At 49.8% G+C, this 24,549-nt stretch overlaps 1 protein-coding gene across 1 annotated transcript in view; it reads right to left on the bottom strand.

Moving 5' to 3' along the window:
* Nucleotides 1-634: 634 nt before the first annotated feature.
* The window catches only part of LOC113589027 (protocadherin Fat 4), a 95,931-nt gene continuing 72,016 nt past the window's right edge, over nt 635-24,549 (bottom strand). Inside the window, exons 7-17 of the mRNA XM_035522058.1 lie at nt 22,423-22,603; nt 20,609-20,859; nt 16,066-20,415; nt 14,463-14,567; nt 12,767-13,074; nt 9,953-10,038; nt 9,260-9,439; nt 7,619-7,743; nt 6,582-6,796; nt 5,533-5,794; nt 635-3,656 (exon numbers count right to left, since the gene is read on the bottom strand). Of these exons, the coding sequence (XP_035377951.1) occupies nt 1,759-3,656; nt 5,533-5,794; nt 6,582-6,796; nt 7,619-7,743; nt 9,260-9,439; nt 9,953-10,038; nt 12,767-13,074; nt 14,463-14,567; nt 16,066-20,415; nt 20,609-20,859; nt 22,423-22,603 (7,961 nt within the window). The 3' untranslated portion in view covers nt 635-1,758. The remainder of the gene's footprint in view (nt 3,657-5,532; nt 5,795-6,581; nt 6,797-7,618; nt 7,744-9,259; nt 9,440-9,952; nt 10,039-12,766; nt 13,075-14,462; nt 14,568-16,065; nt 20,416-20,608; nt 20,860-22,422; nt 22,604-24,549) is intronic.

Genomic DNA, 24,549 nt, shown 5'->3' with positions numbered 1-24,549 from the left:
GCATAAAATGCACTTGTTGCCTTCTGTTTCACTCCGCCCCTCTGCTTCACTCCGCCCCTCTGCTTCACTCCGCCCCTCTGTTTCACTCCGCCCCTCTGCTTCACTCCGCCCCTCTGCTTCACTCCGCCCCTCTGTTTCACTCCGCCCCTCTGCTTCACTCCGCCCCTCTGCTTCACTCCGCCCCTCTGTTTCACTCCGCCCCTCTGCTTCACTCCGCCCCTCTGCTTCACTCCGCCCCTCTGTTTCACTCCGCCCCTCTGCTTCACTCCGCCCCTCTGTTTCACTCCGCCCCTCTGCTTCACTCCGCCCCTCTGCTTCACTCCGCCCCTCTGCTTCACTCCGCCCCTCTGCTTCACTCCGCCCCTCTGCTCCCCATCCTCCACCCCGCTTCACACAGACACTCGTCGGATCTTTGAACCACTTTATTCAATTCATCCAAAGCTTTATTTAAACTCATGTCAGAGTGCATGCTCACACTGCTGAATAGCACCCCACCCTCGACCGCCGCACGTTGTCATGACGACAGCAGAGTGCTGTCATGGCACTGGCACTGCATCACTGCGTCACAAACACCTGTCTGGGCTTCAGTCTGATTTAAGTTAAGCATTATTGCATTAGTCTTGAAATTGCACCATTTAAATAAATACTTTTTTTTTTATTTTGTTATTGGCTCTTACACATATCAAGCGTACAGTATGTTATAGTTTTATCAAAAAGTGGAAAATACTGATGTTACATAAGTAACAAATGTAAAAATAAGTACTTTAATCTTACTTCCCCTGAAAGTAAGATCATAAATTCCAGCATATGAAAAATATCCATAAAAACACTGTTTAAGTACTTTAAGTTAATAAACAGTAAAAAAGTAAAAACATTACATTATAAAACAGAACAAAACAAGACAAACAGAACAATAGAACAAACTGTAACTGAGAACACTGAATTCCAAAGAGTTGATGCAAATGTAGATGGGTTCATCTCGGGTGCAAGGGTTTGCTTTAGTCAGGGTCAAAGGTCACTAGCAGTGGCTTCTAACGGTGTGGATCTTGAAGTCTGGTGCAGCAGTGTCCCACAATGTCCTGTTCACATCCCACAATGTCCCGTTCACATGCCACAATGTCCCGTTCACATGTTCCAGTGTCCTGTCCCTAACCTCTCTCGGGAAGGCTCAGTCACGCTCAGCTGTGATCAGCTCAGGCTCTCGTACACCGGGAATGTAGCGTCTTTCAGCACACTGGAGTGGCCAGAACGCTGTCACACACACACACACACACACACACACACACACAAAAACACACAGGGAGCTCTGAAAGAGGAGGGGCGGAGCTCCGAGAGAGGAGGGGTCCGTCCAATTGCTGGGCTGCACTTCCAGCCTGCCTTCCTGCAGCCTTCCCTGGATTTCTGCTATACGAAGGACGGAATGGAAATCTGCGGGTCATCATGGACGTCTTTATGCAAGTCTGGAATTCACTAAGAAGTAGGGGACCACTAAAGACTATTTCAGGATGCGTGGGGGACTGTTAAAAATCTCTCTCTAGGAGACATGCTGTGTGTCTACGGCACCGCTCTGAACAGGAGGGAGGTGTCCCGGAGAACTGTTACGGGAATATCGCTCTGCCTTACTGCATTCAAGCTCGTCTTGTTACGGATACACAAACCAAAGACAAAAAAAACCCCACAGTCGACTCAGTTATTATTGCTAACGCTCCTCTCCTCTGTGCCTGTAGTCCAGCGAGGGGTGTGGGGAGAAACACGCTCTCATACGTACTGCTCGGTCTCCCCTTCCGCGATGATGGTGACCGAACCATCACCACTGTTCATCTCAATGTCCTTAGCAGCAGTGGAGTTTTCTGGAAGCAACGCCAAGTCTTTGAAAACGTCCACGTAGTGAGTGAACCCCGGGCCCCAGTTCAGCAGGCTGTCCCAGTTGAAGCTGCCCGCCCCCTGGCCCATTTTGTGGGGCAGCGTTTGGTGCTGGTGCTCCCCGAGCAGGGCGCGGCCTCCGCCGGGCCCGCCCTCCGCCCGCCGGCTGGAGTACCGCCTCTGCTTCGCCCGCCCCCCGTAGTCTTCGTCATCGGCATCGGACTCATTGACCTGCGACAGCTTGGGTACGCGCGAGCTGTAGGCCACCGGCTTCTCCCGGTCGTACTCCATCTCCGAGCAGGTGAAGGAGTCGTGCGAGTCGCTCTCCGAGGAGGACTCCGGGGCTGGGATGCCGTCGGCGGGATTCCGCACCCGGGACAGGGGACGCCGGCAGTCCTCCTCGGACGAGGAGCGCCCATGGTCGGCACTGCAGATGCTGGGGTTCCTGGGCCGCGGGGTGTTGAGACGCTCCACCTCCTCGATGGAGAGACCCACGGGTGGGCCGCCCTCTAAGGGGATCTGCTCCACGGGCTGCTTGAGGCGGCTGGCAGGCCGGGAGCCGGGGCCCACCGCGGCCTGGGGGCTCTTGCTGCGTCGGCCGAGCCGCGTGGCGTAGTTGAACATGGCCGCTGCCTGGCACGCCTCGGCGTGCAGGTCCAGCGGGCTCCCTTCGCGCCGTGCCAGGTTCAGCTCCCGCGTGGGCGTGTTCCGGTAAAAGGGGGCGGGCTTGGCGAAGGGGGCAGGGCTGTGGCGGGAGAGGGGGTTGGGCGTGGGGCACTGGGCATGGCTGAGCGGTGTGGAGCGGAGCCCCTGGGCGTAGGTGGGCTGGTACGTGTAGCTGGAGGCTCCAAGGTGCAGCGGCGACTGGCGGGCGTAGCCCAGCGGGCTGCGCCTCTGAATGCTGAACTTGGGCGCGTGGCTGCGGTACTGCTTGTAGTGCTGGATGATGTCGGCGTCGGACGGCGCGATGCTGCTGGCGTTGTCGATGTCGTAGTGCTCGATGTCGGCCTCGGGCACCCCGCACGGCACGCACGGGGCGCTCGGCACCGCCTCGCCCACTTGCGGGATGTCTGTCTCGTCGTAGATCAGGTACGGGTTCTCCCGTTCAATGATGTCCGGCTTGGGGTTCCCCTCTGGCTGCTTCCGGACCGTCATGTCATCCCCGTAGGGCGGGATGTTGTCCGGGTCGTCGAACGCCACGTTCTCGCTTCCCTTCTTCTTCTTCTTCTTCTTCTTCTTCTTCTCCTTCTTCTCCTTGGGCTTTTTGTCATCCTTGCTGCCGCCCTTGCAGTGGTTGTGCAGGATCAGGCTGAGCACCACCAGGGCGAGAAGGCTGGCACAACCACCCACGATGGCTGGCACCGCCCAGATGGGCAGTGTCGGCTCCTCGGCGCTGGCGTCCGGGCTGCAGGTGAAGCCCTCGCCGCTGGCCGCCTTGCACGTGGTGCCCTGGGGGCAGGCCACACCCAGGCAGGCCACCAGGCTCTCGCACACGCGGCCTGTATAGGGCTCCGGGCACACGCAGCTGAAGCCCCCCCGGGCAGACGGCACGCAGCTGCCCCCATGTTGGCAGGGGCTGGACACGCAATCGCCCGGCGGGACGCACTGGTAGGTGTACCACTGGTTGACGCACATCAGGCCATCCCAGCAGGGGGCGCTCTCGCAGAGGTTGGGGCCGCGGCAGCCAATCTTCACCGAAGGATCCGTCCAGGAGATGGAGACGGCTCGGTGCTCACCGCTAAATGGGAGGAGCTCACCGTTGTACTTTATATACAAATAGCAGCCATCGAATCCTGCCACAAGAAAGAGAGAGAGAGAGAGATGGTTCAGTGCTGCAGGAGTGTTTTTCTGGTGCAGGGCCACGTCTCACTTCCTCTCCGTGAGACACCGCCACCAATCAGCAAGCTGTTATAACTACCAAGTACAGCGAGCACGCCAAGAGCATCCGGACTAGCGCACGCACCGTAGTTTGGCATGCCAGGACTATTTAACTTTGGCTCTGCGCTACGGACGCAGGACCGTCTGGGCAAAACAGTGGGGTGACTAATCGCAACCCATGATATCACATTTCCTCTCCATGTTGCCTCACCAGTGTAAACAGATGTTTATTGAATTTATCCCCCGTGCAAACAGAGAGCATTTGGTTCTACTTATTAGAGAGAACAGCTTGGCAGAATTGGTCCTAGTATCTGCGTCTCAATGTGATCTCTCTCCTCCCCCAACATCTCAATGTGATCTCTCCTCCCCTGACATCTCATTGTGATCTCTCTTCTCCCACCAACGTCTCAGTATGATCTCTCTCCTCTCCCAACGTCAATGTGATCTCTCTTCTCCCCCAAAGTCTCAGTGTGATCTCTCTCCTCCCCCAACTTCTCAGTGTAATCTGTTTCCTCTCCTACCCTTCAGTCTGTGTTGGCACAGCTATGCCCTGGAGATATACATGCACTAAAAATAGTTAGATTTTATATTGTTTATATTATGATAAGCTATTTCAGTTTATATTATCTGTGATTAGTTTTTTTCAATTTGTGTGTGTTAGTTGCAACTAGCTGGTCCTGATTGTGTGTGTTAGCTGTGACTAGCTGGTACTGTTTGTGGGTGTTAGCGGTGAATAGCTGGTCCTGGGTATGTGTGTGTTAACTGGTCCTGGGTGTGTGTGTGTTAGCTGGTCCTGGTGTGTGTGTTAGCTGGTCCTGGTGTGTGTGTTAGCTGGTCCTGGTGTGTGTATTAGCTGGTCCTGGGTGTGTGTATTAGCTGGTCCTGGGTGTGTGTTAGCTGGTCCTGGTGTGTGTGTTAACTAGTCCTGGGTGTGTGTGTGTTAGCTGGTCCTGGTGTGTGTGTTAACTAGTCCTGGGTGTGTGTGTGTTAGCTGGTCCTGGTGTGTGTGTGTGTTAGCTGGTCCTGGTGTGTGTATTAGCTTGTCCTGGGTGTGTGTTAGTTGGTCCTGGGTGTGTGTTAGCTGTGAATAGCTGGTCCTGGGTGTGTGTGTGTTAACTAGTCCTGGGTGTGTGTGTGTTAGCTGGTCCTGGTGTGTGTATTAGCTGGTCCTGGGTGTGTGTTAGCTGGTCCTGGGTGTGTGTTAGCTGTGACTAGCTGGTCCTGGGTGTGTGTGTTAGCTGGTCCTGGTTAGGGTTAATGCTGGAATAGTGAGATCCACAAAAACACTCGTGTGCCATTCTAGAAAGACTAGAACAGTTGAGCATGTCGCTCCAGTCTACGTTCAACTCCGTAGTCAAATGCACTTCTAACGGAAGTGCTCCATGCATCGGGACTGTATTCAATATAAAGGTGAAAAAATGAATAATAATTCACTGTTGGTACAGATGACTGGGACTGGTTCTGCTCTGAGACAGGCTCTGGTTCTGCTCATAGACGGGCTCTGGTTCTGCTCGGATACACGCTCTGGTTCTGCTCTGACACATGCTCTGGTTCTGCTCTGACACATGCTCTGGTTCTGCTCTGAGACAGGCTCTGGTTCTGCTCGGATACACGCTCTGGTTCTGCTCAGAGACAGGCTCTGGTTCTGCTCAGAGACAGTCTCTGGTTCTGCTCGGATACACGCTCTGGTTCTGCTCATAGACGGGCTCTGGTTCTGCTCGGATACACGCTCTGGTTCTGCTCATAGACGGGCTCTGGTTCTGCTCTCAGACAGGCTTTTCTCAGGCTAACCTGGTGCGGACTTCTGTAGACTGGGCCGTGATGGCACTCCTCCCAGAGAGAGCATGAGCACGTCGACACCTCCGAAGTCCTGGGTGGCGTGCTGCACCGCCCTCAGGCTGGACTCGTCGATGCGGATGGTGGTGGAGGAACTGTTCCTCCACAGCAGCACTGTGTGCCACTGGCCGTCAGAGAGGACTACATCTCCCACAATCCTCTCAACCTTCCCTCCCACTCCGGCGTCAGAAACATACTGCAGATTGCCATTCTTCAGCTGAAACCAAAGGGAAAAAGAGAGATTAGTTGTGTGTGTGTGTGTGTGTGTGTGTGTGTGTGTGTGTGTGTGTGTGTGTGAGAGAGAGAGAGAGAGAGAGAATGAGAGCGGCTACTTCATGTCAGTAAAAGGTAAGATAGAATCTTATTATTGATGTCTTCATATTTATTTCTGTCTCCATTTCAAGGCTGTGCCTCTCGTCACAGGTCTTTGAGCTGTCAGACATCTGGGATTAAACTGAAATAACTGCACATCAAAGCTAGTCCTTCCGTGAGAAAAAGAGAGAACTGTGTTAAAAGATCCTATATAAGTTCCAATGAAACAATATAAAAACTGTCAGAGAGAGAAAGACAGAGCACACACACACACACACACACACACACACACACACGGGTGGGGGGAAGCACTGTCATCTCTTTTAACATACTGTAGGCAAGACATTTGATTTTAAAGGTCCACAAAATCTGGAAATGGAAAATCTGTCTTGCCAAAAGGGGGAAAAAAAGTGGAAAGGAAGAGAAGAAATTGAACCTGCAAACATCTGCAAACATCTGCACTCAAGATATGCAGCTTTTTATGTAATGTTGCATGTGTCTGTTTGTGTGTGTGTGTGTGTGTGTGTGAGTGTGCGTGTGTGCATGTATGTGTGTGCGTGCATTCACGTGTGTGTGTGTGTGTGTGTGTGGTGGGTGTGTGCGTACATGCCTGTATGTGTGTGTGTGTGCATGCGTTCACGTGTGTGTGTGTGTGTGTGTGTGTGTGTGTGTGTGTGAGAGACACTCCTCACCCTGACAGTAGTGTAGTTGGAGCTCTCCTGCACGTGCAGCAGAGTTGCTGTTTTGCTGCGTGTGCGGAACTTCACTTCCAGGCTGCTCTCAGCGTGTGTGTGTGCGGCGCTCTGGAGCCCCTTCTCCAGGAGCACATCCCTCATCCAGCCCTGACGCACGCTGTAATCCACACGCCCGCTGCCATCCAGGGACAGGGCCGTGTCCGCAGAGATGTCTGAGTGAGAGAAAGTGGGGGGGGTATGAAAGAAGAGATTGTGAGGGGGTTGAGGTACTCTGGGAGATTGTGTGTGTGTGTGTGTGTGTGTGTGTGTGTGTGTGTGTGTGTGTGTGTGTGTGTGTGTGTGTGTTTGTTTATTTTTTCAGGCCAGCATGACTGCTCTACTACTGTGGCTCTGAACAGCAGCTCAGCACCGACTCTGACAGGGTGCCAGGAAGTTTACTAAAACTACTCACCTCACTGAAATAGGAATGTCGGAATTCCATATGCCATCCTACTCACACTCGAGTTCTAGATTCCATTCTAAAGTTCTGCTTTGGCATTCCAACGGCACAATTTACAAACTGCAAAATTCCAAACGACATCCTCCTAAATCCCCAAACTCACAGCTGAAGGCAGCTTACACATAAGGTCCGAGACTAGGTGCCCTACAACCTCCTGTAAGCTTCTAAACCCAGCCAATTCGCTTGAAACCGCCAATCAAAAACTCCTGTGGGACAGTTGGCTTGCTACATTACCAGCTCGAGCTGGTCGGGCTATGCTAGCTCATTAGCATGGAGACTAACTATTTCCTCAGGTTAAAGCAAGAAAGAGCCACGGAGCACCCTGATTATCCATGGTTCCCACAGGTTTGCGTGGTGCAGTGATGGGGGTCGATTTGATGTGAATGGGATTATAGGCTGGTGGTGTTTACAAGGCCGCCACTCCACAGGTGCTACGTGAAAATGCTTTACAAACAGTCCCATCACTTTGCACAGCGGGCGGGCCATGAGTCTCACGTCTGTGCTGCGACGTTTGGAGGGCTAACGGGGGGCTTACGTTTCTCGCAGTGTCTGCCCGTGAAGCCCTTGGCACACTGGCACTGTTGCCATGACCACATGTCCAAGCAGGTGCCACCATGACGACACGGGTTGGCGACACACGCTCCTTCCAACCTGGGACATCTGTAGGCATGCACAAACAAACGCACCCACCCACCCACACCCACACACACACACACACACACACACACACACACACACACACACACACACACACACACACAGAAAAAGACAGAAATTAATCAGATTTATTGATAAAACTATCCCAGGAACAAGAAAAACAAAGTAGCTAGACTCCATTAGAGCAGTAGCAGACATCCTTCCCCTCTATTACATAAAGCCATAAAGCACCAGTCATTCCGTCTAGCCGAGCCCAGAAGTATCTGAACTCATGGAAGCGGATTCTAATCTCATCATTAGACAGTTTAGGATTCACTTGGGATCACTTGGTTTTACTGGCTGCTGTTTGAGGGCAGTGGGTTCAGTGCGAGTGTGTGTGTGGGTGTGGGTGTGTGTAAACACAAAGCTGCTGCGAAGCAATACAAGGTCAAAACTGTCAAGACATCTAACAAATTACAAATACATTGAGTTTTGAAAAGTACATCTCTGTCTCTCTCTCTGAGTTCATCATATACAGAGGAAGGCACAGGCGACCACATTTCCCTCCCCTCTGTCTGCGTCCACGTTCGGGGGCAGCTCGTTATTAACACCTCAGGGCTTCCGTACAGAACGGCTAGCAAACACGTCGGTCTCAGGCGAAGACGGTCGAAGTCTTGGCTCGGTTCCAGCCCTGGCTCTGACCCCTAACCCCGGGAGTTATTTTTCTAGGTGGGGACGTCCCAGAGTCAGGCGGGTGGTGAGACGTGAGCTCGGCTGCACTCTGGAGAAGCGCAGCTGCTGGGTTTTTTCTCTCAGGCCACTGGGACGCTGCACGCTGTGTTGTGTTAAGCAGAGCACAAGCACGTGGCCAGCGAGGGAGAGATCTCTGGGAGACGTGGCCGTGTATGAGAGAAAATACATGAAAAACAGGAAGTGTATCTTGGTTTGACCATGACTGCCAGTAAACATTTATACAAATAAACAAAGATATACAAACACACATATATACAAAGATATAAACAGACAAACAAAGATATATACAAACAAACAAACAAACATATATACAAAAAAGATCTATATTAACAAAGATATATACAAATGAAGACATATACAAATGAACAAAGGTATATACAAAAAACAAAGATATACAAACAAACAAAGGAATATATGCATATACATTTGACTGTTTCTTTCATTTTTTCTTTCTGAGATATTTCAAATGGAATTTGGCATGTTTGTGCGTGTATATGAGTATATATATGTGCGTGTGTGTGTTGGGGTGTGTGTGTGTGTGTGTGTGTGTGTGTGTGTGTGTGTGTGTGCGTGCGTGTGTGTGTGTGTGTGTGTTTGTGTGTTTGTGTGTGTGTGTGTGTGTGTGTGTTGGTGTGTGTGTGTGTGTGTGTGTGTGTGTGTGTGTGTGTTGGTGTGTGTGTGTGTGCGTGGGTGTGTGTGGGTGTGTGTGTGTGTATGTGTGTGTGTGTGTGTGTGTGTGTGTGTGTGTGTGTGTGTGTGTGTGTGTGTGTGTGTGAGCGAGACCAACCTGTCCAGGATCCCGTTTGACGACAGTGCCTGGGATGGCTCCAGTGGCCGTCCGTTGATGGCAAACTCCATGATGCAGCCCACGAAGTCGTGGGAGGCCACCTGACCCCTGCGCTGGAGGAGGGGCTGGATCGAGCGCACGCCCCCTACTGACAGACGATTGGGCTGCACGTCCAGGATCCTAAGTAGAGGCAGGAAGAGAGAGAACAGTGACAATCAGAGAACACAGAGAGAGAGAGGCAGAGGGGCAGGGGGCAGAGGGGCAGAGGGGCAGAGGGGCAGAGGGGCAACGGGGCAGAGGGGCAGAGGGGCAGCGGGGTAGAGGGGCAGCGGGGCAGAGGGGCAGAGGGGCAGCGGGGCAGAGGGGCAGGGGGCAGAGGGGCAGAGGGGCAGCGGGGCAGAGGGGCAGCGGGGCAGCGGGGCAGAGGGGCAGAGGGGCAGAGGGGCAGCGGGGCAGAGGGGCAGCGGGTCCCCTGTGCAAACAAATGAAAGCCAGACCTGCTTTCATCACACTGGGAGTCACCTACTGCACCTCAGCTCAGCAACATAAACTCCCACTGAAAATGCCAGTCAGTTTTATGGCAAAATATCTGCCATCAAGAAGTAACTTCCCAGAATACCTCTGTGTGTGTGTGTGTGTGTGTGTGTGTGTGTGTGTGTGTGTGTGTGTGTGTGGAATATGAGCTGTACTCACCAGTCGGTGTGCACCACCACGTTGCTGACAGCACAGTAGCCTGGCTCCTGATCCTCTCCACACAGATCGACAGTCAGAGATGCAGCCTTGTAGATAGATAAAATAAGAGAGAGGGAGGGAGAGAGAGAGAGAGAGAGAGAGAGAGAGAGAGAGAGAGAGAGAGAGAGAGCTGGAGTGTTATTCCGATCTGGACACGATCACAAATCACAAGTGGACCATCTCAAAGTATCTGTCTTAGTCACATGTGCACAAACATCCTGAGCGTAGAAACACAGATTACACAGACACTGCGGAATTTAAGGCTGCTTCAGGAAGCCGAGACAGAACATACTGTCTTCTACAGTCATTAATATAAAGCATTGGTTGTTGTGTGTATCAGAAACAAAGATTTACATATATATTGAGTTCAGTTCTTAAATTACGCAGTAAATCATGCAGTTCTTAAATATTAATCTGTTTTAACATGTGACAATTAATCTGACTCTCGAGCACTCCATTCAGGAGAGGATTTTTAAACAAAGAGTTCTCCTCAAACAGCTTTAATGAAATTATCATCTTTAATAATTGTCTTAGGAACACTTAGCATTGTCTTATTAGCATAGTTAGCATAGGAGCCCCTAGCATTGTCTCATTAGCATAGTTAGGATAAGATCGCTTAGCATTGTCTCATTAACATAATTAGAATAGACACATAGAATTGTTTCGTTAGCATAATTAGCATAGAATCACCTATCATTGTCACATTAGTATAGTCAACATAGGATCCCCTAGCATTGTCTCATTAGCATAATTAGCATAGGATCATCTAGCACTGTTTCATTAGCATAATTATCATAGGAGCCCCTAGCATTGTCTCATTAGCATAATGCTAAGTGGCTGCTAGTACTTGCTGTTGTTTATCAGTAATGCAGTACTTTGAAGTGGACTATTCCTTTAAGATGATACGTTTAAGGCCAAGCCCTATAGATCTGGCTGAAGGTCACATAAGGAGGCACGACGATCAGGATTGTTGGGAATAAAATGAATTGGTGTGGAATTCTTCTCTCTGCATACGCAGACCTCATACTTGATGAGGCCTGGGTGGGGCGGAGGGCTGGAAAGAGCTGAAAGGTGATTAAAAACACCTCAAAGGGCCACAGACCTCTGATGTGGGATCCGATCTCGGTGTCGACAGAATCAGCTTGGTTCAGATGTGATGGGGGGAAAAGTGGTTGTGAGCGAGAACAGTTAGAGTCTGAAAACACACGCTCCACCGGCCCTTCTCTAGAGCCTCATCGTGTAGGAGACGAGCATGAAATACTTCACTGCTACAGGCCGCTGTTGTGCATCATTCTAAACACAGTGAGCTTGTTTTGTCATGACAGTGGGTCTTAATGTGTGAAGCGGTGTGTGTGTGTGTGTCTGTATGGGTGAGCGCTGGTAGCATTCTCTTCCAGAAGGAACCCAGCTGTGACACAAGTAACTTTCATTTACCACATTTACAGCTCTACCTTTCCAACCTTAACCTGGGCTCACCACACTGGCTTGGCACATGAAAGGAAGAACAGGCCTGGAACTTGCTGTCAACAATTTTCACCTCAGAGTTATAGCTATCCCCCTTCCAGCAGCCAGCTGGGATGTATTTTGACTGCATGCGTTCAAATACCAGCCATTATGAGCCATGAAGTAATTGAGCTGATATAGTTTGGCGATCAGAGAATTTGGACAGTGAGCCTGGAAAGGTTTTCTCTTGCTCCGACCCTCCTTCCAAACGTGAGGTGCTGTTATTGGTCTGGTAATGTAGCTTCTGATCGTATCTCCTCTCCACGATAGAATCGGAGAATAGAAAGTCAAAATAGGGCAATAAAAACAACTGCAGCTGCCTTCAGGCTGAACTGGGACATCTTAACTAAACAAAAGTAGCCTTGACTTTCCCAATTCGACCTTAACCACAGGGGGGGTGACCAGGGCCTGCTTATGACTTTAACATCTGCTGAAAATCCATGTCTGAAAACACACACACACTCGTGCAGAACCACCGAAATGACCCACATCGCCTTCTCCAAACACAGGGATCGGGTTTTCTTTACACCTCCATGGGGACGTGCTACACACTCGGAATGCTTTCTCTCCTCCCTCCAGACTGCTCCACCTTTCAGGGCCCACCACCTTTCAGCCTGCACCACCGTCCAGACCGCTCCATCTTCCAGAACGCACCACCTTGCACTTACTCCACCATGCTGCTGCTGGCTCTGCACCTTTCCCAGACAGCCTCTCTGCACTATCTCAAAAACCAGACAATTTAACGACTCTACCAGCGCTCGAGGCCGAGTGGCAGGCGTGGTGTCCAGCCAGAGACCTGCGGTAGGAACCTCCTGACAAGCCGATGATTTCTGTTCTCAAGGCCCCACAGCTCTGGGTCAGTGCAAGGCACGAAAGGGAGTGAACCCTGAGCACACGGCATGGAATTCAAACGACGAACCCAGCGTAAATCACGAATGACCAGGTGTAATCACACGCAATTACTGACCCAGCAGAAACCACAAGAACGAGCAACTCATGTGGTTTAATTACCAGTTCACGATGCAAAATCTCTCCTTCTCTAAACAAAACCCATCTCTGAGCCCAAGTCTTGACTGTAACGTCATGTGAAAAGCATCGATTACAATAGCGAGCTGACGTCAACTTCAATATCTTTCAGAGTCTGCTTTCAGCAAATAGTTTTAGGCTCCTGTTACACAAAATCTGTTTTGCATAGCTTGCAATAGAACAAACTGCGTCATGAAAAAAACAATTACATTACATCATGAGTGATAATGTTTTTTGAGAACTCACCATCCCGGCTCTCCTTGCTATGACTGTGTGGAACAGGCCATCTGAAACGCGCACCATGGTCATCAGTTTGTAGGTGCCGCTGCCGAGATTGAAAGAGAACCTCATCCGACCCTCCGAGATCTCCAGGGCCAGGAACTCGGCCTTGTCACCGGTCTGGTTGTCGTGGTTGTACATGAGCAAGGAGTTCTCCTTCAGCGTGGCGAACTTCACGTAGATGTAGTTGTTGTTGGGATCCAGGCTGGGGAACTCCATATAGGAGAGCTCCTGGAAGCCATAGCTGTTTAGCTCACAGTGTTTCCCAAACACACCTGCGCAAAAAGAAGAGGGAGATGAGAACTGTACTGTAAACTACAGCATTGCTATAGCAACCCCAGGACAAGTGTTATATAGTCACTCGAAAACATAAAAAGGACTGACAACTGTTGCAAGGCAACAGTCTTGCGTAGAAACCTGTGATCTTGTAATGAGGGCACATGCTGAAGACATGTGTTGAAATGTCGCTGCTACTAACAAGACTACACCCAAAGGTGTTCCCTTCCCACCAGTCTCTGGATCTTAATCACTGGAGTATTAAAGGCAGCAAAAAAAAAAACATTTTTAGCTAGCAAACCTTTGTGAAGGGATATATTAAAGTTTTGTTCATGTTAAGTCTTGATTTCAGGAAATAATTTGCTCCAACATGTGTTTAATGCTGAATGGTTCCATTCACACAGTAAGCCGTATTGCCCGGTAACGATTTTTTGGCTCTATCTTGACTGCTCCTATTTATATCACCTGTTCCTGTGTCTGTTTTTACACAAGTCTCTCGTGTCAAACTAAGCAAAAAACACATCTGTGCTACAACTCAGTACTAAAACCAACGAAATGGGCTATCTAGTAGTTCACGTATGCATCGCACTGTGCTCTAAAAGACAGCAAACAGCTCGCTGGCTGCACATGATCGGGCGGAGGAAGCCAGCAGAAGCCGGACGTCTGGCTTTGGCCCTTTTTACAGCTACTGTTGGCAGTGCTGTTGCTCTCTGTTGTTGTTTTGCCGGGTGGCCGGTGCAGCCTAACAATGGACAGCGCTGAGCACATGCAGATCAGCCAAAAGACACATTCGAGTGTTTAAAGTCACATGAATCAGACATGTATGTGATCCACGACCACATATGAAAGTGACTCAAATCTGATTCGAAAAGATCGGATTCGTGTGTGCGCACAACCCTGATAAAGTGTCATACTATGGCAAAAGAAAAAAATCCGATTTGAGTCCCTTCAGCCTGGTAATGTGAAAGCAGCCAAAATCAACTGAAACCATTTCAAATATGTTTGAGTCACCTGTATTGTTTCAGTCCCTGCGCCTGTTCTGAGCTCAAACAGAGTTATTTCCCACCCTATTAAGTCTACGTTCCTACCTAGAGCTGGGCCTAATTCCCTCACGACTGTCTTCTGACTTATACCCTCATTACGAGATCATGGCTGGCTCGGCGAGACTACAAAAACACTAATATTCATTCCCAACAAACAATAACAATGGAAAATCTCATAACATTCCACACTGAGATCATGAAAAGCAAAAAGCTTTATACTACATTTTTGACTTCTAACGAATCTCGGTATCTTCCTCTATGGTCTGGACAAAAGCCAGTCTGATAAACAGTGCTTGAGAACCGGCCGGGAGCACCTGGCTTCCACGGCTGGAGCGATGACTTACCAAACGGACAGTGACAGTAATAGCCTTCCACACGGCTCTGGCAGGAACCTCCATTAAAACAGGGGTTACACTCACAGTAATTGATGATGGAATCACAGGTTTTCCCTGAGTTCATGAAACAACACAAATGCAAAAGAATGAGGTGAAGATGACATAAGCAAACGGTTCCTCGTGTAAGGGGCTCCCAGAATCCAGCAGGGCTTTTGTGCTTTGGCACACTCTCTCTCTGTCTCTCTCTCTCACACACACACACACACACACACACACACACACACACACACACACACACACTTACTCTCTCTCTCTGTTTCTCATCTACTTGCCACAGCCAAAATGGCTCGGAAAGTCTCTCACCTTATAAACGCACCCCCATTTCTGAAAATAAAATAGCAGATGAAGATATATACCTGTCGTGACAGCATTAACTGAATATACCGTGCGTGCCCCACTGGGATCTGGGAATCCCATAAAAGAGAGATTAAACAAGGAAACCATTCAACAATGAGACCATGGCGAGAAAGGCAAAAAGGCATGGTGAACAAAAAAGGTGGGGTCTCTGCACAACACCAAGATTATCTGAGATTATCTGAGATTAGCAGGGATTAGTGGAGATTAACTCTTTTCATTTAACCTCCCTGCTTGGGGCAACATAAGACAAATCTAAGGCCTGAATTCCTCCAACACAACCAGGCCTCCAACACAGGAAGTCAGGGGTTCATTGTGAGGGCAGGCAAACTACTGTAAGTCAATAGGTGTAATTCTTCAGCGGACCCCGTTCATCTGGGGCCGCGGATGTGGATTCTAACGGTCATTTGTTATGATCGGAATAAAAAAGCAGGGTAATGAGTCAAAGCAGAGTAATGAGTCAAAGCCCGTGCTAGGCAGAGGCGAACTGTCCAGTGCAGCTGCGCTTGAAGAGCTCCTTCCAAAAGCTACAGCCAACAGCTGCCCAAACAGCCCCGATTCAAACCAGTGTTATCGCAAACGCTTAAATTCATTCGGTCCCCTCGCAGACATCAGCGCAGTTCTGTTTATTAGGCCCTTGACTGCGTGTCGCCTTTAGCACAGGTTGATGTATGGTGCCGCGTGCTGAAACTACAGGAGCTGTCACTTTTCACGTGCTTGTTGCTTTTAACAAACAGACAAGCGTTGCTGAAGTGTTTTCCCTCCCAAGGCTGCATTAAGCAGAGTTCCAACGAACTCCTGACTCACAGGGCTCTTTAAAGTACAAATTCACGAAGGCTTTTATCCATGGTAAGCAGGTAGTGAAACTTGACTGAAGTGCACTCAAGGGATGTGCGCGGATTTGTCCTTATTAGGGTCAAAATCATGTCATCCCTTTTCCTTTAAAGTAAACATGACAAGCTGATATGCATCACAGCTGATACCCTCCCACCTGCAACTCTAACAGCGATAGGCTTTTGGCAATCATCACCACATCCTAGAGTTATAACCCATCTCCAGTGGTTTGGAAGCAATTTTTCTTTTGGATGAAGGCATATCTTGATTTGTGTGCAAAGAGTGTTGTGTATGCACCCTGACTAATATCTGTGCTTGTGCTGCTCATAAAAAAATCAGACTGAATTTCAAGGCTGTACTGTACCTGCGAATCCGGATTTGCATAGACAGTTGAAACCGCCCGGGAAATTTTGGCACAGTGCCCCGTTCTTGCACGGACTGGACAGACACTCATTTATGTCTCTTTCGCATGCCATCCCAGTGTAGCCTTCAGGGCAGGAACAGGTAAAGCCTCCCACAAGGTTGTGGCATGTCCCTCCATTGTGACATGGGGAAGGGAAGCATTCATTGATGTCCGTTTCACACAGATTGCCAGCATAGCCTGGCCTGCAATTGCAGACATAGGGCTGCAGGGGGCGATTTGAGACGAGAATGACCGGGATGCTTTCTGCTGTCATTATGTCTGGTCCGACACTGAGACGCCGCTTGCAGCTGCCGCCGTTCTGGCAAGGGTTGTGAGTGCAGGGGTCATGGTCAACGGAGTCGATTCGAACCCCACTTTGCCTGTGCAGCACCTCTTTAATGCTCTGGAAGAAGGTGGCCACACCACTGGGGCTGACATACTGTCCCTGGCCCCGTTTGACAGCTGTCATAAGGAAGGTGTGATTGCCCAACTCAAAAGCCCCATAGAGCTGAACTCCGGTACCCAGACCTGCTAGCTTAGAATTTGCGACGCGTAAGAAGCTGAGGTAATGGCCGGTGAGAAAGCTGCTGATACTATGGGAACTAAGTCGAATGAGAACGCTGTTATCCACAGTGGCGTTGGTGAATGCGATGAAGAAAACACGAATGTTGCTGTTGACAGCCCCGTGGACACCGTCGCTGCTGTGCACCGACAGGTCAAACATCCCATCCGTAGACCGAGCATTTGAGTTGAGGTTGCAAGTCCCCGAGGGGATACTGAAGAGGCTTATGATAGGAGGGATTAAAGAGCAGTGGAATGTGTCCTGTGTGTCTGGATCCTGAGGCTTTACAATGCCAAGTGACCCTCCAGGAAACGTGTTCCCAAAGTAGTGAACATAGATCTCCACAGAACGAGGCTGGGATGGGTTGTCATTCTGATCATCAACTTTGACATGGACAGTTCCCGTGGAGGACATCTGAGGAACCCCAGAGTCCTTGATAACCACAGAGAGGTAAAAATCGCTGATTTGTTCTCGGTCTATCGCTTGACTGGTGCTAAGCTGCCCAGAAGAGGTTAAGATGAAGTAACTTGCAGCTGACCCAGGTGTAAGCAAACTGTAGGAGAAAGGTCCTCGATTTGGTGCCAGATCTGGATCAGAGGATTGGAGGGTCATCACCGGTGTCCCCGCCCTCTGATTTTCCATGACCTTTCCATTTGTGGTCACCAAGGTGGGTCCATTATCATTAATATCTTCCAGAGTTACGATCAAGGTGGCGGTGCCAGTAGCTGCGGGTGACCCAGAGTCTACGGCCAGCAGGGTCAGGTTGTACACAGGCATGGTCTCGCGGTCTAGCTCAGAGGCGACGGACACCTGTCCAGTCTGTGGGTTAATGGTGAAAGCAGTTTTCTCATAATCACTGGTGATGGAGTAGGTAAACCTGCTCCAGCTCGGCACAGAGTCGGAGTCTTCGGCACTGACGAAGGTGACCAGGGCTCCAGGTGAGAGCCCTTCACTCACCTGAACGTCGTACAGCTCTTGGGTAAACACTGGAGGATCGTTGGCATCAAGTATTGTGAGGTTCACAAACACCTCATCGATATCCGCCCCTCTGATACTGCCTGCATTTTTAGCTAAGACTTTCAAGGAGATTTTTTCTTCTTTCTCACGATCAAGGGGTCCAGTGACGTAGATCTGACCTGTATTTTTATTGATGCCAAAACCTTTTCTCCTGCTTCTGCCGAAAATCAGGTAATACACAACACCATCTTCCCCCAAGTCCCTATCACTTGCGAACACTTCCCCTACCACGGTGCCTTTGGGCGCGGCTTCTGAAACTTCAAAGTAGTACTGCTTGGACACAAACCGAGGGACATATTCATTGGCTCCTTTGAGCTGAATGTTGACATTTGCGAAGCTGCAACGATCTTCATCGGGCACGTTAAAGGCTTTGACAGTCAGGTGGTACACCTGCTTAGCCTCATAATCGAGGAAACCCTGTGTGGTAATAACTCCTGTGTTGGGATCAATGATGAACAGGTCACTGTCAGAAGACTGGATGACATAAGCCAACACCGCATTGGAGCCCGAGTCCTTGTCTATGGCATTCATTTTCACAACTGTAGTACCACTCGGCACATTCTCCTGCACGACAGGGAAATACTCACTGGGATCGAACAGTGGTGAATTGTCATTTACGTCAGTAATGTGAATGACAACTGTAACATAGCTAGTCTTTGCAATCCATCCTCCATCTGTGGCAGAGATTCTAAGCTCGTGCTTTTGTTTTTTCTCGTAGTCCAACGGCTTTGCCAAAGATAAGACCCCCGTTTTACTGTTGACCACAAACAGCCCGTCGCTGTTGCCCGAGGAAATGTTGTACGTAACAAGGCCGTTCATTTGCTTGTCCTTGTCTTTGTCTCTGGCCGAGAGAGTACGGATTGCCGTGCCGACTGACAGGCTCTCGGAGACTGTAGCGATAACCTGGCTTTGAGAAAACTCTGGAGTGTGGTGGTTCTCTTCTGTGACAGCGATCTTAAGACTGGTTTTGGCTGACAGAGGGGGGTTCCCTTTATCGGTCGCTGTTATGTCAAGCAGGTAGACTTTATTTATGTCTGAAATGAGAGAAGAGGCAATCGTCACCCATCCAGTCTGTTTATCCAAACGGAATTTATTCGAGCTGTTGCCCCCTGATATTGTGTATTCGATTTCGGAGTTGACACCAAAGTCTTCAGTGTCATGTGCTGTTACTTTGATGAGTTTTGTGCCAACCTTGACACTCTTAGTGACTGGAGTGAAGTAGGAGGATGACTCAAACTTGGGGGGATTATCATTGCTGTCAACTATGTTTATGATCACAGTCGTTTCACTCATTAGGGGTTTGAGACCTCTGTCAGATGATGTCACAATAAAACTATGCCTGTTTATATTAACATTACTAGTTGAGTTTTGGTACTTGAGTTGCTGCTTGATAAATATCTCCCCAGTGCTCGCGTTGATACGGAAATATTCAGACTGAGACCTGATGAAATAGAAAATTTTACCATTAACTCCCTTATCAAGGTCTGTAGCAGAGACCTGGGTGACTAATGACCCCACCTCAGTCATCTCAGGGTAGCTGAGGTAATAGGATGGCTTACTAAATCTAGGGGCATTGTCATTTACATCGGTTACGAATATGGTCACATCGGTGCTAACAGTCCAGCCAGAGTCATGGGCAGAAACTTTGGCGATGTAGTGGTCAGTGTCCTCTCTGTTGAGAGGCCTACTAATGGTTATGTCTCCTGTACTGGGGTTGATCATGAAGGGAAGGCTCGTGTCACTCATGGAGTAGCGGCTCACGGCATTGACCCCTGTGTCCTCGTCTGTGGTGGTGACGTGGGTGACAGTGTATCCCACGGGTGCATTCTCAGGTACCATGGCGCTGAAGATCTGGGAGAACCTGGGGGCGTTATCGTTCACATCCAGAACGCTGATAACGAGCCTGACCACAGTGCTCCGCGGCAGAATGCCATGGTCTGTGGCTTTCACCTTCAGAGTGTATTGAGCTACCTTCTCCCTGTCCAGGGGTCGTGTGGTGCGGATCTCCCCTGTGGCCCGGTTGATGCTGAAGCTGTTGTCTTTGTTTCCGTCGGTAATGGCGTACTCCAGCTGCCCGTTGGGGCCGCTGTCCCGGTCAAGAGCAGACACCACGAGCACTCTCTGCGGAGAAAGGTTCTCTAGAATTTCAGCGTGAAATGGCTCTTTCTCAAAAACCGGATCGTTATCGTTAACATCAAGCACCATGACTTCGATTTTCTCGTAAGCTGAATATGGAGGGAAGCTCTGATCCCTTCCCTCAATCCACAGGACATACTTCTCAATGTTCTCGTAGTCCAGTGGCTTTTTAATAGAAAGCTCTCCTGTAAGCTGGTCCATGTGAAATGCATTGTCCAAGTTTCCACTGGCAATGTAGTACGACAACGGCCCAGCTCTTGTGGACGTCCCAGTAACCTTGGTGACAACGGTGTTTATATCTTGGCTTTCTGGAAAGGTGAAGCTCTTATCTTTGAGTCTGATGGTGGGGAAGTCTTCGCCCACCACAAACCGGACGGTTACCGTGGTGCTGTCCGTTTTGGGACTGATGCCGCCGTCTGTTACACGGACCGTGAACGTGACCTCAGAACTGCCTGTCAGTTTCTCATTGGCCACGATGGCACCACGGACAGGGTCAATGGTGAACTTGTCTGAGTTTCTGCCGCTGAGAGAGTAGTGCAGCTGGGCGTTGGATCCTGAGTCTTCATCCGTTACGGTGACGGCAAACACCAAAGAACCTGCACACCAAAAAAATGTACAATGAACCATCACCACTGCTTCTAATACCTATAAAAACATTTTCCCATGAGGAATAAATTACAATTCAGTATCACCATGCATATTTTTTAAAATTGTCAATCTCGAGACGTCAATGGAACATCTTTTGTTTAATGGTGTTGTTACCCTTGTCCAAATCCTAAAATCACCCACCTGGAGAGGTGGAGGCGGGGATATGTGTGACGTAGGGGTGATGATGAAATCGTGGCGGGTTGTCGTTGATGTCGGTCACGATCACGGACACCATGGCTGAGCTGGAGAGGGGGGAGGCGTGCCCGCCGTCCGATGCCACAACCAGCAGCTGGTAGCTGCCTTGCACCTCTCGATCCAGCAGGGCACTGGTTATGATCTGGCCCGTGGCTGGGTTGATGGAGAACTGTCCATGTCCTCCACTTAGGCTGTAACTGCGGAAGAGCCAACGCACACGTGGTCAAGCAGAGACGCTCACCGTTCGTTCATAGCTATCACGCAGCGGACAGAGTGCAAGGACATTTCTACTGAAGGAAAGACATGTTCTGAAAGGCATGTTGGAGGGAAATTGCATTGGGCGTGAAACACTGAAATAACCAAAAGGCTGTTTTTAAAAGGATTATAATATATCTTGTGGTTATGAAATAAAGTTCTAAAACATGATATGAACTGAATATCAAAAATATTACCATAGAGATTAGTCAAATATTTGTCTTTGCTATACTTTATTATCTTACTTTCTGAGATATGCTAACAAAATGCTGGACTGCAACAGTGAACATCAGGCTGAGTTTATGGCAGCTGCGTAAAAAACGTGAGGGTGCACGTCTGAGAGAGGTAGGGTTTCCTGTGGTTCTTTCTATGTCACTTCTGGAGTCATCCTGTGGGGGGCACTGTTTCAGCCTCCCAGATGGCCATGAGGACACAGCAGGGACACATGTGGCAGCAATGCCGAGCCTTTTGAAAATACAAGCACCGTAAATCACTCAAGTGGAACCCGCAAAGTCTCACAGCTCCAGAACAAAGAGACAAAAGTTTATGTGAGTTCACCAAACAGCTTTCACTCAATTTTTTTTTTCCTGAGATGAGATTTCCCATCATCCTTTGGTCTGTTCTCTGTGCTGCATTTAAACGTTGGAGACATCCCCGGATTCCCCCCTGACCAAAGTTTGTTTGCAGGGTCCAGTGAGGACCGGGTTTCACTTCTCTGTCTAAGGGTGTCCTCCTGCTTTCTTCAGTGACATAAACTCTTGCGCACTGATGCATGCTTGGATATCCACTGCAGGAATTTCACCGCAACAAGCAAAGAATTAGAGAGCTTCGGTAAGAATAACAACGTCGTTTATATCCATGTGCCCAGCAGACCGAGACCGAAACATCAGTGGGCGAAGACAACAGGTTGGCAGAACTGAGGCTGGTGTCCCGTAGGTGGCGGCCTGAGAAGCAGGGAGCTGACACCCGCCATACCCCACTCCTCACCCACACTGGATCCTGGTTCCGCTATCACTGTCCATCGTCGGCCTCGTTAGCACATTTTCGGGGAAATTGGAGAGCGATGCCCCCCGCGGGCTAGCGGGACAGTTTCGGGTTGACTGGACTGAGCGAAAATGGGTGGGTGTACGCAGATGTGAACATAACCTCCCAAAGGGCGAAATCAAGATTAATAGATGTTAGGTGAGTGCAGTTAGCATGAGGTCACCACACACAAATGATCCGTAGAATCTAAATAAGTGTGAGTCGTAGTGCGTGAATTTACACAATCGCTCCTTAAAGGCTGTAAGATCTACCTGTGTATTTGTTGCACGCTTGTGTGTGTTTGACCTGAAAGCATAGGACATTTTCTAAGTATACATGTTTCAAGTTTATGGGTGTGTGTGTGTGTGTGTGTGCACGTGTGTTTGAGAGAGAGTGTGAACATGCTTGTGTGTAATTGTGTGAGTATGTGTGTGCCTGTATGCATGTGTGTGTGTGTGTGTGTGTGTGTGTGTGGAGAGTACCTCACAACCCCATTTTGTTCAACATCTGCATCGGAGGCGTTGACCAGCAGTACATCACTTCCTGTGGGCGCGTCTTCTGCGATGGCAGTGTGGTAGGAAGAGAAGAAGAAGACTGGTACCATGTCGTTCATATCATCAACCAGCACGGTGACAGTAGCAGAGCCACTCAGAGAGGGAGAGCCTGTAAGAGAGAGAGAGAGAGAGAGGGAGGGAGGGTGAGAGAGAGAGAGAGAGGGGGGGAGAGAGAGAGAGAAGGAGGGAGGGGGAGAGAGAGAGGGAGGGAGGGGGAGAGAGAGAGAGGGGGAGAGAAAGAGAGAGAGGGGGGAGAGAGAGAGGGGGGAGAGAGAGAGAGAAGGAGGGAGGGGGAGAGAAAGAGAGAGGAAGGGGGTGAGAGAGAGAGAGGGGGAGAGAGAGAGAGAGGGGAGAGAGAGAGAGAGGGGGGAGAGAGAGAGGGAGGGAGGGGGAGAGAGAGAGGGGGGGAGAGAGAGAGGGGGGGAGAGAGAGAGAGGTTGGGGGAGAGAGAGAGGGGGGAGAGAGAGAGAGGGGGGAGAGAGAGAGAGAAGGAGGGAGGGGGAGAGAAAGAGAGAGGGAGAGAACGAGAGAGGGAGAGGGTGAGAGAGAGAGAGGGGGAGAGAGAGAGAGGGGGAGAGAGAGAGAGGTTGGGGGAGAGAGAGAGGGGGAGAGAGAGAGAGAGGGGGGGGAGAGAGAGTGCGAGGGAGAGAGAGAGGGGGGGGAGGGAATGGGAGAGAGAGAGGGGGAGAGGGAGAGAGAGAGAGAGACAGGGGGGGAATGCCAGTTTTAAAAGGTTACATGTTTCAAATAGAAGCAAATCTTTAATGAATCATGGAACTGCAGGTGAATAATCTGCTGCCTTCTCTCTGTTAGTGCTTGGGAAATTGCTCCTGTTAGTAATGTTTTGAACCTGAGTATGTTCTAATCCTGACTGTAATTCACGTCTGCTCCAACATGACAGAGTAAGACAGAATGATGAACTTTGACTGTGATGGTGGTGAATAACACAGAATGATAAACTTTGAGTGTGACGGTGATGAGACTCCTCATGTAGCGCCGACAGTCAAATACAAACACCTCAGTAATGGAGTGAGTTCCTAATCAGAAGCAGCTTCCTTCGGCACTACAGTAGCACTGTCCCACCACATCGGGCTCACGCGTTACTTGTGCTCTGTGTCCTGCTGTGATCAAGAAACACACAAGCTGCCTCCAGAACTCCAGAATTCCCTTGGCGGTGGGGCCGGAGGGGCACGGTAGGGTGGGCGCTGTACCAGGGCCCGGGATTTGCCTTGCAAACTGTCCAGGGAAGTTTTAAAAATAGGATTGGTTGCAGGGGGCTACAGAGACGTGTAGCAATAATCTGTCTTTATTTAAAACTGCTTTTATTTCAAACTCTGCCTTTATTTCAAACTCTCTGCAAAGTTTGTCAGGGCAGGCAGAGAAGGAGAATGAAATGAGAATTGGGAGTCCAACCCCCCCCGGGCGAGCCATGAAGCCACCCGCGAGCTCAACATGGATAACACCAAATCAATAACAGATGAGAGCATGACAACAGAACAGACAGGAGAGGACGTGCAGCACGGAAACGAATCAAACTGGGGGAAGAGAAGAGGCTTGTGGAAAGCAACACGGGAGAAAGAAGGACAGAGCACGTAAAGTCTAGCCACGTGTGACAACACGGGCACAGGTCAGCGGGCAGGTCATAGGTCACGATGACCATCTCAGCCACGCAAGCCCACAGCCCAACCGCGTTCCTGTGAAGTAGAGACCTGGGGGAGGTCACGGCTCCGGGGTTATTTGAGGACGATTACCGGTTGGTGTAATTAACAACACGTGTCCATAAAGGGATTAGCATGTTGCCAGATTAGGGCTAGCATGTGGGGGAGCGTGCAACTGTCCAGGACCGCGTCCATCCTAATGCGGTGGAGGGGATGGACGTCTCGCACGGGACCGGACTCAAATATACAAATAGTCAATCCAGTGAATGCAGAGATGTAACAGAGTGCTAATACATAAACATGTGTGCACGCACAAGCTCTCTCTCTCTCTCTCTCACACACACACACACACACACACACAAACCTCTATAAACAAAACTAAACAATTCCAAGTCTA

This window comes from Electrophorus electricus, chromosome 1, assembly GCF_013358815.1.
Source record: "Electrophorus electricus isolate fEleEle1 chromosome 1, fEleEle1.pri, whole genome shotgun sequence".
In the NCBI taxonomy this organism is placed as follows: Eukaryota; Metazoa; Chordata; class Actinopteri; order Gymnotiformes; family Gymnotidae; genus Electrophorus; species Electrophorus electricus.
The sequence above is the reverse complement of the archived record's forward strand: the minus strand, read 5'-3'. Positions and strand labels throughout refer to the sequence as shown.